At 53.7% G+C, this 16510-nt stretch overlaps 2 protein-coding genes across 2 annotated transcripts in view; both read left to right on the plus strand.

The window, feature by feature from the left end:
* LOC116958211 (uncharacterized) overlaps positions 1-13241 on the plus strand; it is a 200121-nt gene extending 186880 nt beyond the window's left edge. The window contains exons 33-37 of the mRNA XM_076056179.1: positions 334-519; positions 3397-3544; positions 4382-4479; positions 5087-5333; positions 6086-13241. Coding sequence (XP_075912294.1) covers positions 334-519; positions 3397-3544; positions 4382-4479; positions 5087-5333; positions 6086-7536 — 2130 coding nt within the window. The 3' untranslated portion in view covers positions 7537-13241. The remainder of the gene's footprint in view (positions 1-333; positions 520-3396; positions 3545-4381; positions 4480-5086; positions 5334-6085) is intronic.
* Positions 13242-13295: 54 nt separating this feature from the next.
* Positions 13296-16510, plus strand: part of SWI5 (SWI5 homologous recombination repair protein) — a 28840-nt gene continuing 25625 nt past the window's right edge. Inside the window, exon 1 of the mRNA XM_076056032.1 lies at positions 13296-13379. Coding sequence (XP_075912147.1) covers positions 13336-13379 — 44 coding nt within the window. The 5' untranslated portion in view covers positions 13296-13335. The remainder of the gene's footprint in view (positions 13380-16510) is intronic.

The raw sequence follows: 16510 nt of genomic DNA on the forward strand, positions 1-16510 counted from the left end.
TGCAGAAAACCAATTTTTTACTTTTGTCTTTTTACCAATATAATCAATGTGATCTTCAAAATTCAGCTTCGAATCCAGGATGACCCCAAGATACTCATAGATCTTGACAATTATTCAAGGAACGTAATTGGGGGAAAAATAACTTCCTGCTTTAGTCCCGGTGAGAAGCCATAGCCACCTTGGTTTTCGGAGGTGTTCAGGACGAGTTCAAGAGCAACCAGCTGATGTTGTACTTGGTTGAAATCACCCTGGGGCCTAGCGATTAACGGCATCCGGAGAGCGGGCCAGCAGTAATCGCCCGCCCGCCCGCCCGCCCACCCGCTTCGTCCGCAGGGCGCGTCCCTCAAGGCCCAGACGGACCGCACGGGCGAGACGGCGCTGCACCTGGCCGCCCGCTACACCCGCGCCGACGCGGCCAAGCGCCTGCTGGAGGCGGGCGCCGACGCCAACGCCGCCGACTACACCGGGCGCACGCCCCTACACGCAGCCGTGTCGGCCGACGCGCAGGGCGTGCTGCACGTGAGTGCCGGACACGCCCCCCCCCCGCCCCCTCCATACCCGCCACGTCACGTGACCCGAGTGCCGCACCCCCACTCGTCTGTCACGTGACCCGAGTGCCGGACACGCCCCCCCTCCGTCACGTGACCCAAGTGCCGCACCCCCCCCCCCATCTGTCACGTGACCCGAGTGCCGCACCCCCCGCATCTGTCACGTGACCCGAGTGCCGCACCCCCCATTTGTCACGTGACCCGAGTGCGACACTCCCTCATCTGTCACGTGACCCGAGTGCCACACCCCCCCATCTGTCACGTGACCCGAGTGCCGCACCCCCCATCATCTGTCACGTGACCCGAGTGCCGCACCCACCATTTGTCATGTGACCCGAGTGCGACACTCCCTCATCTGTCACGTGACCCGAGTGCCACACCCCCTCATCTGTCACGTGACCCGAGTGCCACACCCCTCCGTTACGTGACCCGAGTGCCGCACCCCCCCCATCTGTCACGTGACCCGAGTGCCACACCCCCTCATCTGTCACGTGACCCGAGTGCCACACCCCTCCGTCACGTGACCCAAGTGCCGCACCCCCCATCTGTCACGTGACCCGAGTGCCACACCCCTCCGTTACGTGACCCGAGTGCCGCACCCCCCCCCATCTGTCACGTGACCCGAGTGCCACACCCCCTCATCTGTCACGTGACCTGAGTGCTGCCCCCCCCCTCCGTGACCCCTATCATAGGGGTTGTTAGTGCCGCCCCCTCTGACCCGGTTCGTAGACCACTCGTAGAGACTCTCCAAAGACACCCACAGAGACTACCCACAGAGACCCACAGAGGCTCTCCACAGAGACTCCCCACAGACACCCACAGACACCCACAGAGACCCACAGAGACCCACATAGACCCACAGACACCCACATAGACCCACAGGCACCCACATAGACCCACAGACACCCACAGAGACCCACAGAGACTCCCCAAAGACACCCACAGAGACCCACAGACACCCACAGAGACCCACAGAGACCCACAGAGACCCACAGAGACTCCCCAAAGACACCCACAGAGACCCACAGACACCCACAGAGACCCACAGAGGCTCTCCACAGAGACCCACAGACACCCACAGACACCCACAGAGACCCACAGAGACCCACAGAGACTCCCCAAAGACACCCACAGAGACCCACAGACACCCACAGAGACCCACAGAGGCTCTCCACAGAGACCCACAGACACCCACAGACACCCACAGAGACCCACAGAGACCCACAGAGACCCACAGACACCCACAGAGACTCCCCAAAGACACCCACAGAGACCCACCACAGACACCCACAGAGACTCCCCACAGAGACCCACAGACACCAACAGACACCCACAGACACCCACAGACACCCACAGAGACCCACAGACACCCACAGACACCCACAGACACCCACAGACACCAACAGACACCCACAGACACCCACAGACACCCACAGACACCCACAGACACCCACAGACACCCACAGAGACCCACAGACACCCACAGAGACTCCCCACAGAGACCCACAGACACCCACAGACACCCACAGTCACCCACAGACACCCACATAGACCCACAGACACCCACAGACACCCACAGACACCCACAGACACCCACAGACACCCACAGACACCCACATAGACCCACAGACACCCACAGAGACCCACAGACACCAACAGACACCCACAGAGACCCACAGACACCCACAGACACCCACAGAGACCCACAGACACCCACAGAGACCCACAGACACCCACAGACACCCACAGAGACCCACAGACACCCACAGAGACCCACAGACACCCACAGACACCCACAGACACCCACACAGACACCCACAGAGACCCACACAGACACCCACAGAGACCCACAGACACCCACAGACACCCACAGACACCCACAGACACCCACAGAGACCCACAGACACCCACAGAGACCCACAGAGACCCACAGACACCCACAGAGACCCACAGAGACCCACAGACACCCACAGACACCCACAGAGACCCACAGACACCCACAGACACCCACAGAGACCCACAGACACCCACAGACACCCACAGACACCCACAGACACCCACAGACACCCACAGACACCCACAGACACCCACATAGACCCACAGACACCCACAGACACCCACAGACACCCACAGAGACTCCCCACAGAGACCCACAGACACCCACAGAGACACACAGAGACCCATAGACACCCACAGAGACACACAGACACCCACAGACACCCACAGAGACCCACAGTCACCCACAGACACCCACAGACACCCACAGACACCCACAGACACCCACAGACACCCACAGAGACCCACATAGACCCACAGACACCCACAGAGACACACAGACACCCACAGACACCCACAGAGACCCACAGTCACCCACAGACACCCACAGACACCCACAGACACCCACAGACACCCACAGACACCCACAGACACACACAGACACCCACAGACACCCACATAGACCCACATACACCCACAGAGACCCACAGACACCCACAGACACCCGCAGACACCCACAGACACCCACAGACACCCACAGACACCCACAGACACTCACAGACACCCACAGACACCCACATACACCCACAGACACCCACATACACCCACAGACACCCACAGACACCCACAGACACCCACAGAGACCCACAGAGACCCACATAGACCCAAGTCCAACGGGCACGTCACGACAACGACCGTTGACCGCCACCGCCTCCCCTCTATCATCACCACAGCCGCCCCGCCCCCCGGTAACCTTTAACCCCGGCCCCCACCTCCAGTGCCGCCCCTCTCCGTGACCTCTGACACCGGGCGCCCCCCGCCCCCCTCTTCCTCGGCAACCGCGTGGCCGCAGATCCTCATCCGTAACCGCGCGACGGACGTGGACGCGCGAATGAACGACGGCACGACCCCGCTGATCCTGGCGGCACGCCTCGCCGTCGAGGGCCTCGCCGAGGAGCTCGTCGCCTGCCGGGCCGACGTCAACGCCGTGGACGACCACGGTGAGAGGCCTCACCGTCACCGCCGCCGCCGCGGTGACCCTCCGGTGACCCTACGGTGACCCTACGGTGACCCTACTGCTAGCGCCGCGGCGACACCGGTGGCCCCCACGGTGGGGTCACCACGGCGACGCGGGGGGTGGTCCCGGTGACGACCTTTGGGACCGGGAGATCTGACGACCCCGTGACCCGGGGAAGTGATGACCGGTGACACAGAGACCCGGTGATCACGTGTCCCGATGACCCAGTCACCCGGTGATCTCGAGACCCGGTGACCCAGTCACCCGGTGACACAGAGACCCGGTGACCCAGTCACCCAGTGACCCAGAGACCTGGTGATCACGTGTCCCGGTGACCCAGTCACCCGGTGATCTCGAGACCCGGTGACCCAGTCACCCGGTGATCTCGAGACCCGGTGACCCAGTCACCCGGTGACCCAGTCACCCGGTGACCCAGAGACCCGGTGACCCAGTCACCCGGTGATCACGTGTCCCGGTGACCCAGTCACCCGGTGATCTGGTGACCCCATTACCCAGTTGCCCGGTGAGCAGATGACCCGGGGCATAAGGTGACCTATTGACCCGGCGACCTGGCAAGCCGTCGACGCCGTGGTGACGCCGCGGTGAGCCGGTAACCGGTGGGGGGGGGGGGGGGTGGGGGGGGTGGGGGGGGTGGGTGGGGTGGGGGGTGGGGGGGGTGGGGGGTGGGGGGGTGGGGGGGTGGGGGGGGTGGGGGGGGGGTGGGGGGTGGGGGTGTTTCTCGGCATCCGTGATCCGGCGCTAAGGAACTGGCGGCTGACCGACCTGCTGTGACCTCTGACCCCATGACCCCCCCCCCCAGGCAAGTCGGCGCTGCACTGGGCCGCGGCCGTCAACAACGTGGAGGCGACGCTGGTGCTGCTCAAGAGCGGCGCCAACCGAGACATGCAGGACAACAAGGTGAGAGGTCGCGACCTCCTCCTCCCTGCCCACCCGGTGAGAGGTCGCGACCTCCTCCTCCTCCCTGCCCACCCGGTGAGAGGTCGCGACCTCCTCCTCCTCCCTGCACGGTGAGGGGTCGCGACCTCGTGCCTGCCCGGTTGGGGGGTCGTGACCTTCTCCCTGCATGGTGAGGGGGTCGTGACCTTCTGCCCGCCGGGTTAGGGGTCGTGACCTCCACCCCGCCCGCCGGGTTAGGGGTCGTGACCTCCACCCCGCCCGCCAGGTTAGGGGTCGCGACCTCCACCCCGCCCGCCGGGTTAGGGGTCGCGACCTCCACCCCGCCCGCCAGGTTAGGGGTCGCGACCTCCACCCCGCCCGCCGGGTTAGGGGTCGCGACCTCCACCCCGCCCGCCAGGTTAGGGGTCGCGACCTCCACCCCGCCCGCCAGGTTAGGGGTCGCGACCTCCACCCCGCCCGCCCGTCGTGAGGGGGGGGGGGGGGGCGGGGTGACGACCTCCTCCGGACGCTTCACCGCACGACGCCTCCCGACCTTCGACCTGCGACCTTGTCATTCATTTACAAAGCGGCCCCCCTGCCCCCCCTGCCCCCCTGCCCCCCCCTGCAGGAGGAGACCCCCCTGTTCCTGGCGGCGCGCGAGGGCAGCCGCGAGGCGGCTCGTCTGCTGCTGCAGCACGGCGCCAGCCGCGAGATCACCGACCACGTGGACCGCCTGCCGCGCGACGTCGCCGCCGAGCGGCACCACCACGACATCGTGCGGCTCCTCGACGAGTTCGCCCTCATGGGGGCCGCGGCCGCGGCGGCGGCGGCGGCGGCGCAGCAGCAGCACTACGGGGGAGGCGGTGGACAGGGCGGTACGCACGGCTAAGCGGGGAGGCGCCCGTCACGTGACCCGAGTGCCGCCCCCCTCCCCTCTCTCTCTCCCTCCGTCACGTGACCCGAGTGCCCCCCCCCCTCCGTCACGTGACCTGAGTGACGCCCCCCCCCCTCTCTCTCTCTCTCCGTCACGTGACCCGAGTGCCGCCCCCCCTCTCTCTCCCCCCCCCTCCGTCACGTGACCCTAGTGCCGCCCCCCTCTGACACTCATAGAGACTCCGTAGAGACCCATAGACGCTCAAAGATCCAACCACAGTACGGCCCCCCCCCCCTCCCTGCCACCGCATCGCCCCCCTCCCACAGCACCTCGTGGCCACCACCACGGCCGCCACCACCACCGCCACCACCATCACCACCACCGCCACCATCACCACCACCACCACCACCATCACCACCACCACCACCATCACCACCATCACCACCACCACCACCACCACCGCCACCACCACCACCACCGCCACCACCATCGCCACCACCACCACCGCCACCACCACCACCACCACTACCACCATCACCACCATCACCACCACCATCACCACCACCACCACCATCGCCACCACCACCACCGCCACCACCACCACTACCACCACCACCACTATCACCACCACCATCACCACCACCACCACCACCACTACCACCACTACCGCCACCACCACCGCCACCACCGCCACGGTGCACCTGAATGCGTGCGTGACGCCGGATTCCGTTTTGTCGCCCCGCGCCCCGGCAGGAGGCGTCCTGGGCCCTCCGCTCTGCCCCGCCGCCGGCTACATTCACGGCGTCAAGGCGGCGCAGCAGCATCATCACCACCACCACCATCAGCAGCAGCATCATCAGCAGCATCATCAGCAGCCCGGCAAGAAGACGCGGCGTCCCAGCACTGCCCGCGCCTACTCCGCCGCCGCCGGCACCACCGGCGCCGCCGGCAGGGACGGCAAGCCGGTGAAGAAGCGCAAGAAATCCACGGGCGGCGTCGGGGACACCCCGGCGCTGAAGGGCCCGGCGGGACCCGACCACGCTCTGCTGCCCCTGCTGCTGCCCCAGGGCCACCCGATGCACCACCACCACCAGCAGCAGCAGCAGCAGCAGCACAACCAGCAGCAGCAGCACCACCACCACCCGCAGCAGCAGCAGCAGCAGCACCATCAGCAGCGCATGCTGCCGCCCAGCTACGCTCCGCCCTACGAGGTGGCGCTGGGCGACTGGCGCATGCTGCAGCCGGCCCGGCACGGCCACGGCCACCACCAGCATCAGCCGATGCATCACCACCAGCAGCATCAGCAGCAGCATCAGCAGCAGCAGCAGCATCAGCAGCAGCATCATCAGCAGCAGCAGCACTACAATCCGCTCGTCGTCGGACTCCCGGTGCCGCCGAACGTCCTTCCGAGTGTCGCCACGGAATCTCCTCCGCCAGCGCCGCTGCCTCCGCTGCCTCCGCTGCCCCTGCTGCCTCTTGAAGACCACCAGCAGCAGCACCAGCAGCAGCAGCAGCAGCAGCAGCAGCAGCAGCACTACAACCCGCTCGTCGTCGGACTCCCGGTGCCGCCGAACGTCCTTCCGAGCGTCGCCACGGAATCTCCTCCGCCAGCGCCGCTGCCTCCACTGCCTCCGCTGCCCCCGCTGCCTCTTGAAGGCCACCAGCAGCACCAGCAGCAGCAGCAGCAGCAGCGGCGGCGGCGGCGGCAGGCGACGCCCTGCCAGGATTCTCCGGCGAGGGTCGCCTTCGCACCGGCGCCACCGGCGCCCGCCGACAAGTTCCCGTCGCCCCCGTCGCAGCACGGCTACCCGTCGCCTTGCGGCGCGAGCGTGAGCCCGCGGCAGCAGCAGCGGCAGCAGCAGCAGCAGCAGCAGCAGGCGCAGCAGACGCAGCAGCAGCAGCAGCAGCAGCAGCTGGACGTGCCGTATCCCACGCCGTCCCCGGATACTCCCGACTGGTCCAGCTCTTCGCAGGACTCTCCACTCAGTTGGGCTGAGATTGGCGGCGGTGGTGGCGGTGGTGGCGGTGGTGGCGGTGGTGGTGGTGGTGGTGGTGCGGCTGGCGGTGGTGGTGGTGGTGGTGCCATCTCCACCAGCACCACCACCACCCCCTCTTCGGCGACCCCCGTGTCTCCGCCATTGCCCGGCGCGTTTCAACCGTCGCTCGCGACCGGCATGGCGAGGCAGGTCACCACCATGACCTAGACACCAGGCCGTCGTGATGAAGATCATCGTCATCATCATGATCATCATCAAGATTATTACGCTTGTTCTGATGGTCGTGATTACGATCATTGTCATCATCATCATGATTATTACGATCGTCCTCATGGTCGTGATTACGATCATCATCATCATGATTATTACGATCGTTCTGATGCTCGTGATTACGATCATCGCCATCATCACCATGATTATTACGATCTTTCTGATGGTCGTGATTACGATCATCATCATCATCATCATGATTATTACGACTGTTCTGATGGTCGTGATTATGATCATCGTCATCATCATGATTATTACGATCGTTCTGATGGTCGTGATTACGATCATCGTCATCATCATGATTATTACGATCGTTCTGATGCTCATGATTACGATCATCGTCATCATGATTATTACGACTGTTCTGATGGTCGTGATTACGATCATCGTCATCATCATGATTATTACGACTGTTCTGATGGTCGTGATTATGATCATTGTCATCATCATCAAGATTATTATGATCGTTCTTATGGTCGTGATTACGATCATCGTCATCATCATGATTATTACGACTGTTCTGATGGTCGTGATTACGATCATCGTCATCATCATGATTATTACAACTGTTCTGATGGTCGTGATTAAGATCATCGTCATCATCATGATTATTACGATCGTTCTGATGGTCGTGATTATGATAATCGTCATCATCATCATCAAGATTATTACGACTGTTCTGATGCTCGTGATTACGATCGTCGTCAGCATCACGATTGTTACGACTGTTCTGATGCTCGTGATTACGATCATAGTCATCATCATCACGATTATTACGATTGTTCTGATGGTCGTGATTACGATCATCGTCATCATCATGATTATTACGATCGTTCTGATGGTCGTGATTACGATCATCGTCATCATCATCATCACGACTGTTCTGATGGTCGTGATTACGATCATCGTCATCATAATCAAGATTATTACGATCGTTCTGATGGTCGTGATAATGATGGTCGTGATTATTCTGATCGTTATGACTATCATGATTATCCGAATCGTGGTTCTGAGAATCATGGTTATAATCATTGTGATTATGATTAGTATAATCATTGTGATTATGATTAGTATAATAATTGTGATTATGTTTAGTATAATCATTGTGATTATGATTAGTATAATCATTGTGATTATCATGAATCGGATGATGATGATGATGATGATAATTAGAATTTCCCCGTGGTAGCGTGGATCTTTTTCCCCCCACACACTTAGCAAGCAACGTCCACGCGTTCGGCGGTGTTCCACTGCCGCTCTGAACTTGCACGCGGCGACGATGACGACGACAATGATGACGACGATGATGACGACGCTGATGACGATCATGATGATGACGATGATGATGACGACGATGATGATGATGATAATGACGACGATGACGATGATGACGTCGATGACGACGATGATGACGACGATGATGACGACGATGATGATGACGATGATGACGACGATGATGATGATGACGATGATGACGATGACGACGACGATGATGACGATGATGACGATGACGACAATGATGACGACACACACACAGTGATGTACGTGCGGGATTATTTGTAACTGCTATCAACATGTTATGCAGCTCTTGGTAACTCGAACGACGGATCCGTTTATAATTTGCTCGCGTTGTTATTGTTTCGTGTCAGGTGATGTTATAGTTGTTGTTGTGTTGCTGCTGTGTGGTCTGGCCTAGGGGCACCCCCAGTGGCAGCTGTCCCTGTGCATCAGTCTGTCAGTAGTAGGGGTAGCGATGCTGCTGCTGTGTGGTCTGGCCTAGGGGCACCCCCAGTGGCAGCTGTCCCCATCCTCGTGAACTTCCGTGACAGAGAGAGACACACAGAGAGAGATTAGAGAGAGACAGAGAGAGAGAGAGACGGAGAGGCAGAGAGACACCGAGAGAGATTAGAGAGAGACAGAGAGAGAGAGAGAGACGGAGAGGCAGAGAGACACAGAGAGAGAGGCAGTGAGAGAAAGTTGTGTGGGTGTGAGTGTGGTGTGGGTGTGAGTGTGAGGTGGGTGTGGGTGTGGTGAGTGTGGTGTGGGTGTGAGTGTGGTGTGAGTGTGGTGTGGGTGTGAGTGTGATTGTGGTGAGTGTTGTGTGGGTGTGGTGTGAGTGTGGTGAGTGTTGTGTGAGTGTGGTATGAGTGTGGTATGAGTGTGGATGTGAGTGTGGTGTGTGTTGTGTGGTGTGAGTGTGGTGAGTGTTGTGTGAGTGTTGTGAGTGTGAGTGTGTAGTGTGGGTGTGGTGTGGGTGTGTGGTGTGAGTGTGGTGTGAGTGCGTTGTGTGGGTGTGAGTGTTATGTGAGTGTGGTGTGAGTGTGGTGAGTGTGGTATGAGTCTGGATGTGAGTGTGGTGTGGGTCTGAGTGTGATGTGAGTGTTGTGTGAGTGTGTGGTGTGAGTGTGTTGTGTGGTGTGAGTGTGTTGTGTGGGTGTGTGGTGTGTTGTGTGAGTGTGGGTGTGGTGTGGGTGTGTGGTGTGAGTGTGTTGTGGGTGTGTGTGGTGTGAGTGTGGTGTGGGTGTGGGTGTGGTGTGAGTGTGTGGTGTGAGTGTGTTGTGTGGGTGTGTGGTGTGTTGTGTGAGTGTGGTGTGGGTGTGGTGTGGGTGTGTGGTGGGAGTGTGTTGTGTGAGTGTGTGAGTGTTGTGTGAGTGTAGTGTGGGTGTGAGTGTGGTGTGAGTGTGTTGTGTGGGTGTGTGGTGTGAGTGTGGTGAGTGTTGTGTAAGTGTGTGAAGTGGGTATGTGGTGTGAGTGTGTGGTGTGGGTGTGTTGTGAGGGTGTGTTGTGTGAGTGTGTTGTGTGGGTGTGTGATGTGAGTGTGGTGTGTGAGTGTGGTGTGAGTGTTGTGTGAGTGTGTTGTGTGGGTGTGTGGTGTGAGTGTGGTGTGAGTGTGATGTGAGTGTTGTGTGAGTGTGTGGTGTGTGTGTGTTGTGAGGGTGTGTGATGTGAGTGTGTTGTGTGGGTGTGTGGTGTGAGTGTGGTGTAAGTGTGGCATGAGTGTGGTGTGAGTGTGATGTGAGTGTGGTGTGGGTGTGTGGTGTGAGTGTGGTGTGGGTGTGTGGTGTGAGTGTGTGGTGTGTGTGGCATGAGTGTGGTGTGAGTGTGTTGTGTGTGAGTGTGTTGTGTGAGAGTGTGGTGTGTGTGAGTGTGGTGTGTGAGAGTGTGGTGTGTGAGAGTGTGTTGTGTGAGAGTGTGGTGTGTGAGAGTGTGGTGTGGCGTGAGTGTGGATGTGAGTGTGGGTGTTTTGCGGGTGTGCTGTGTGGGATGTCACCACGCTTGGCTTAGCGTGGAAAGATCACATCAAAGGATCCATAGATGTTGTGGGCAGAGTACAGCACAACGGATGTGTGTCCAAACTGTAGGCCAACAATCGATATATTTGAGTGACAGACATATAATTGAAAGTCTGTTCGATAGTGGCTTTGCGAAACGTTGATTTTGTTAAAAAAAAGAAAAATAGATTTTATAAATATATCAAACTGCCTTTTTGAATGATGATTTTAACAGCTTACAAAGAAACGTGGCTACAAAAATATATAAATATACGAACTGCACTGTAGATAATTACGCTTGCGACAATTATGATCGGGGATGTTAACGCACTTAGAATCTGCCGGACGTCAATTTGCCAACGAACACTATGAGTGTACATACATTTATTTAAATGTTTACGTTGCGCGCGTATACACATACATTAAACGCATTTAATAATCGCTTTTATTTTTACTCTTATTACGCACTACATATGTCCGGTTTTTTTTTAATATGTTACATATTTTATATGCCTAGGGGTTAACGGGGCCACACAACTGTGAGCTTATGCGATGTCGCGCCGCGCATTTTATGGGATAATTCGGAGTTTCGGAATGATGATGATGATGATGCGGAATTTCTGAAACATCGCATGCGGTTTTGGAATAATACTATGGGATTTTTTTTTATAATGCTATGGGATTTCGGAATAATGCTATGGGATTTCGGAACTTTACCATGGGATTTTTGAATAATACTATGGGATTTTTTAATAATGCTATGGGATTTCGGAATAATGCTATGGGATTTCGGAACTATACCATGGGATTTTTAATAATACTATGGGATGTTTTAATAATACTATGGGATTTCGGAATAATGCTATGGGACTTCGGAATTATACCATGGGATTTTTGAATAATACTATGGGATTTTTGAATAATGTTATGGGATTTCGGAATAATACTATTGGATTTCTCAATAATGCTATGGGATTTCGGAATAATGCTATGAGATTTCAGAATAATGCTATGGGATTTCGGAATAATGCTATGGGATTTTGTAATAATGCTATGAGATTTCGGAATAATACTATGGGAGTTTAAAATACTGCTATGGGATTTCGGAATAATACTATGGGAGTTTGGAATAATACTATGGGATTTCATAATTATACTATGGGATTTCGGAATAATACTATGGGATTTCGGAATAATGATTATGGAGTTTTGGGACATTACTATAGGATTTCAGAATAATGATCACGGAGTTTTGAGATAATACAATGGGATTTCCGAATTATTATAGTATGAGATTTCGGAATGATACTATGGGATTTCAGAAGAACGATACGGGAGTCCTTTGGGACGGGCAACTGGACCTGCGGACAGGTGGGTTCACGTCTCTGTAAGTTCGTAAGTCGAGCTGTTCGTAAGTAGAGGAGTCCCTGGAATATCCGTTCTAAAATATCATCCGAAATTCCGAATTATTTCCTTTTTGGTTATTTCGGTAACGTCACGTAGATATGTATATCTAGATAGATAGATATATCTATCTAGATATACATACCTAGATATATCTAGATAGATAGATATCTAGATATATCTAGATAGATAGATATCTAGATATATCTATAGATAGAAATATCTAGATATCTATATATCCAGATATATATCTAGAACAAGAGAGTATGGATTCCTGAAGTCACGAAAGCTTCAAATCAAAGCTTATTCGTTTCTACTCCGTCGCGATGTTGAACAAGCTCACAGCTACCATTGTATTACAATATGATGTTGATGATTATGACGATGATTATGATTATGATGATGGTTTTTTTATGATCTCGCACGTTTAATGATTACTTTGGGAGAGGAGTTCTGAACACAGCATGTCTGCCAGTGAACGTTATTTTAATTTTTGGAGGATGATTTCAAAAGCTTACTCATCGTGCAGCACACTATTTGTTAAACTATGCAAGACAAGTTGTTTTTTTTTGTCCCTGGCTAGTAAGCGTTGTTTCGTAATTGCTTATGCCTGAAACAAAAGTGCAGAGAGTGGCTATGATTCACCGCAAACTTTGCCGCTGTGACCAGGACAGCGATAACTTTTGAAATGTGCCTATTTTCAATGAGAAAACGGGCGAACTTGCGCGTTTTTTTCGTTCGCGTATAAGGTGAGAAAAAAATAACCCCTCCCAACATTAACCAAAATTAACACGTATTTATACTAAGGTAATACAAACACGACCACGGAAAAAAAAATTGTTTGTTTTTAGAAGTGGTGATTGTAATCGCCGCACCGCCCGAAAGTCGAGAACAAGAGTCAAGGTTTTGCCGAGGATATTAAATAAAGGCGATGCTTTTCAAATAAAAATGCCAAACGAAAAAAAACTCCCCCCCCTCGCCTCCTTTTGGTGTGAACTTAACATTGTTGGTGTGAAGTCACGGGTCACAGGTCAGCCCTACTCACTCCACTGCTGGATGAATGCCGACTCCACACACACAGCTGCTGTTATTGTGGCGTCTCTGGTGGGTGATGATGTTAGCTGGCTATTGACGATGTTGTCGCTACTCGCGACCTGCTTTTCCAGGTTTGCTCTCCTAGATTTATTGAATTTCGAGTCCCGCCTGCGGTTGCCTTGGCAGGGCCAGAGACCCAAATGATTTCTAGGGCCGTATAAGGCCCGCTACACGTGGTGTAGTAGCTACAACACGTGTAGTAGTAGCTAGTAGCTACTACTACTACTACACGTGTTGTAGCTACTACTACTACACGTGGTGTAGCTACTACTACTACACGTGTTGTAGTAGCTACCTACTAGTAGTAGTAGCTACTACTACACGTGTTGTAGCTACTACTACACGTGGTGTAGCTACTACTACACGTGGTGTAGCTACTACTGCACGTATAGCTACTACTGCACGTATAGCTACTACTGCACGTATAGCTACTACTGCACGTATAGCTACTACTACACGTGCAGGTGTAGCTACTACTACACGTGGTGTAGCTACTACTACCCGTGTTGTAGCTAATACTACACGTGGTGTAGCTACTACTACTACACGTGGTGTAGCTACTACTACCCGTGTTGTAGCTAATACTACACGTGGTGTAGCTACTACTACACGTGGTGTAGCTACTACTACTACACGTGGTGTAGCTACTACTACTACACGTGGTGTAGCTACTACTACTACACGTGGTGTAGCTACTACTACTACACGTGTTGTGGCTACTACTACTACACGTGTTGTAGCTACTACTACTACACGTGTTGTAGCTACTACTACTACACGTGTTGTAGCTACTACTACTACACGTGGTGTAGCTACTACTACTACACGTGGTGTAGCTACTACTACTACACGTGTTGTGGCTACTACTACACGTGTTGTAGCTACTACTACTACACGTGGTGTAGCTACTACTACTACACGTGTTGTAGCTACTACTACTACACGTGTTGTAGCTACTACTACTACACGTGGTGTAGCTACTACTACTACACGTGGTGTAGCTACTACTACTACACGTGTTGTAGCTACTACTACTACACGTGTTGTAGCTACTACTACTACACGTGGTGTAGCTACTACTACTACACGTGTTGTAGCTACTACTACACGTGTTGTGGCTACTACTACTACACGTGTTGTGGCTACTACTACACGTGGTGTAGCTACTACTACTACACGTGGTGTAGCTACTACTACTACACGTGTTGTAGCTACTACTACTACACGTGTTGTAGCTACTACTACTACACGTGTTGTAGCTACTACTACTACACGTGTTATGGCTACTACTACACGTGGTGTAGTAGTAGCTACACCACGTGTAGTAGTAGCTACAACACGTGTAGTAGTAGCTACACGTGCAGTAGCCACAACACGTGTAGTAGTAGCTACAACACGTGCAGTAGTAGCTACACGTGCAGTAGCCACAACACGTGTAGTAGTAGCTACAACACGTGTAGTAGTAGCTACAACACGTGTAGTAGTAGCTACAACACGTGTAGTAGTAGCTACACCACGTGTAGTAGTAGTAGCCACAACACGTGTAGTAGTAGCTACAACACGTGCAGTAGTAGCTACAACACGTGCAGTAGTAGCTACACGTGCAGTAGCCACAACACGTGTAGTAGTAGCTACAACACGTGTAGTAGTAGCCACAACACGTGTAGTAGTAGTAGCTACACGTGTAATAGTAGCTACTACTACACGTGTAGTAGCTACTGTGCTCCACACTTTCAAGGGCCCCGCGCTAAACGCTTTCAAGCTATCAATTCCGTTTCAGTGATTCTGCACTTGCTCAATCACTATAGTACTATACTGCCTTCAACTTCTACGAATGACCGGGTGTTTAAGGTTAACGATTTGTGGTATTATTTGGCTGTATAGCAAATGAAAAAATACAATAACTTTACTATGCAAGTAAGAAAATTGTGTTATCATATTTCCGTGGTTTTTTTTGTATTTAGGGCCCATTTATAACATATAGGCTACAGGTACAGCACCAGCTTCATACGGAACTATTTATCACTATAGTACTATACTGCCTTCAACTTTTATAAACGACCGGGTGTTTAAGGTTAGCGATTTGTCGTATTGTCTGGCCGCTCATTCATCCACCCACTGAGTGGGTGGATTAGTTAGTGAGTGGATGGGTGAGTGGGTGGATGAGTGAGTGGGTGGATGAGTGAGTGGGTGAGTGGGTGGATGAGTGAGTGGGTGGATAAGTGAGTGGGTGGGTGAGTCGGTAGGTGAACGAGTAATTGAGCGACTGGGTGAGCGTAAAATAATGAGTGGGAGTGGGTGAATGGGTGTATGTACGTATGAGTTAATTGGGATAGTGTGAGAGTGAGTGAATGAGTGTGAGTGAGTGAATGAGCGTGGCAGTCAATGGGTGGGTGAATAGTTTATTATGGAAGAGTGAAAGCAAGGACGCTGTGTTTCTACCGGGCAGTTGGAGGCAGACGCCGTCCAACAACAATAGAGGGCAGAGGAGTGACGCTCACAACAACGAGCGGAGCGCCGGGCGGATAAAACCACCTGTGCCTACTGCTGTGCCAAGCGAGTAGGCAGAGTAGGGGGGAGTGGCACAGGTGGTACATCTGCCAGTCATCTCAGTCAGTCAACCCGTGGCACCTGCAGGGTCTGTCCCGTGACCTCCTCCTGCACCTAGCCTGGCACGACACTACAACCCATGGCACCTGCTTGGCCTGTATATTTTGAGAATGGGGTTTCCCCTTTTTTCTGGCAATAAAACAGCTGTGCTAAGATGAAACCTTTGACAAGGAATCATGTTACTGCATTAACCACAATCAGAGCTTTAAATCAAACAATACTATTATTATTATTGATAATAATGTATGATGCATTGTCTTTGAAACTGATTGGTTCACACCATAGACAACTTTCTTTAGAGCCTAGTCTCAAACAATACTATTATTATTATTGATAATGTATGATGCATTGTCTTTGAAACTGATTGGTCCACACTATAGACAACTTTATTAAGAGCTTTGTCTCAAACATTGCTGTTATTATTAATAATTTATGATGCATTGTCTTTGAAACTGATTTGTTCACACCATAGACTACTTTCTTTAGAGCCTAGTCTCAAACAATACTATTATTATTATTGATAATAATGT

The sequence above is a fragment of the Petromyzon marinus genome, chromosome 74 (assembly GCF_048934315.1).
Source record: "Petromyzon marinus isolate PM22_M1 ecotype Great Lakes invasive population chromosome 74, UKy_Petmar_22M1.pri1.0, whole genome shotgun sequence".
NCBI lineage: Eukaryota > Metazoa > Chordata > Hyperoartia > Petromyzontiformes > Petromyzontidae > Petromyzon > Petromyzon marinus.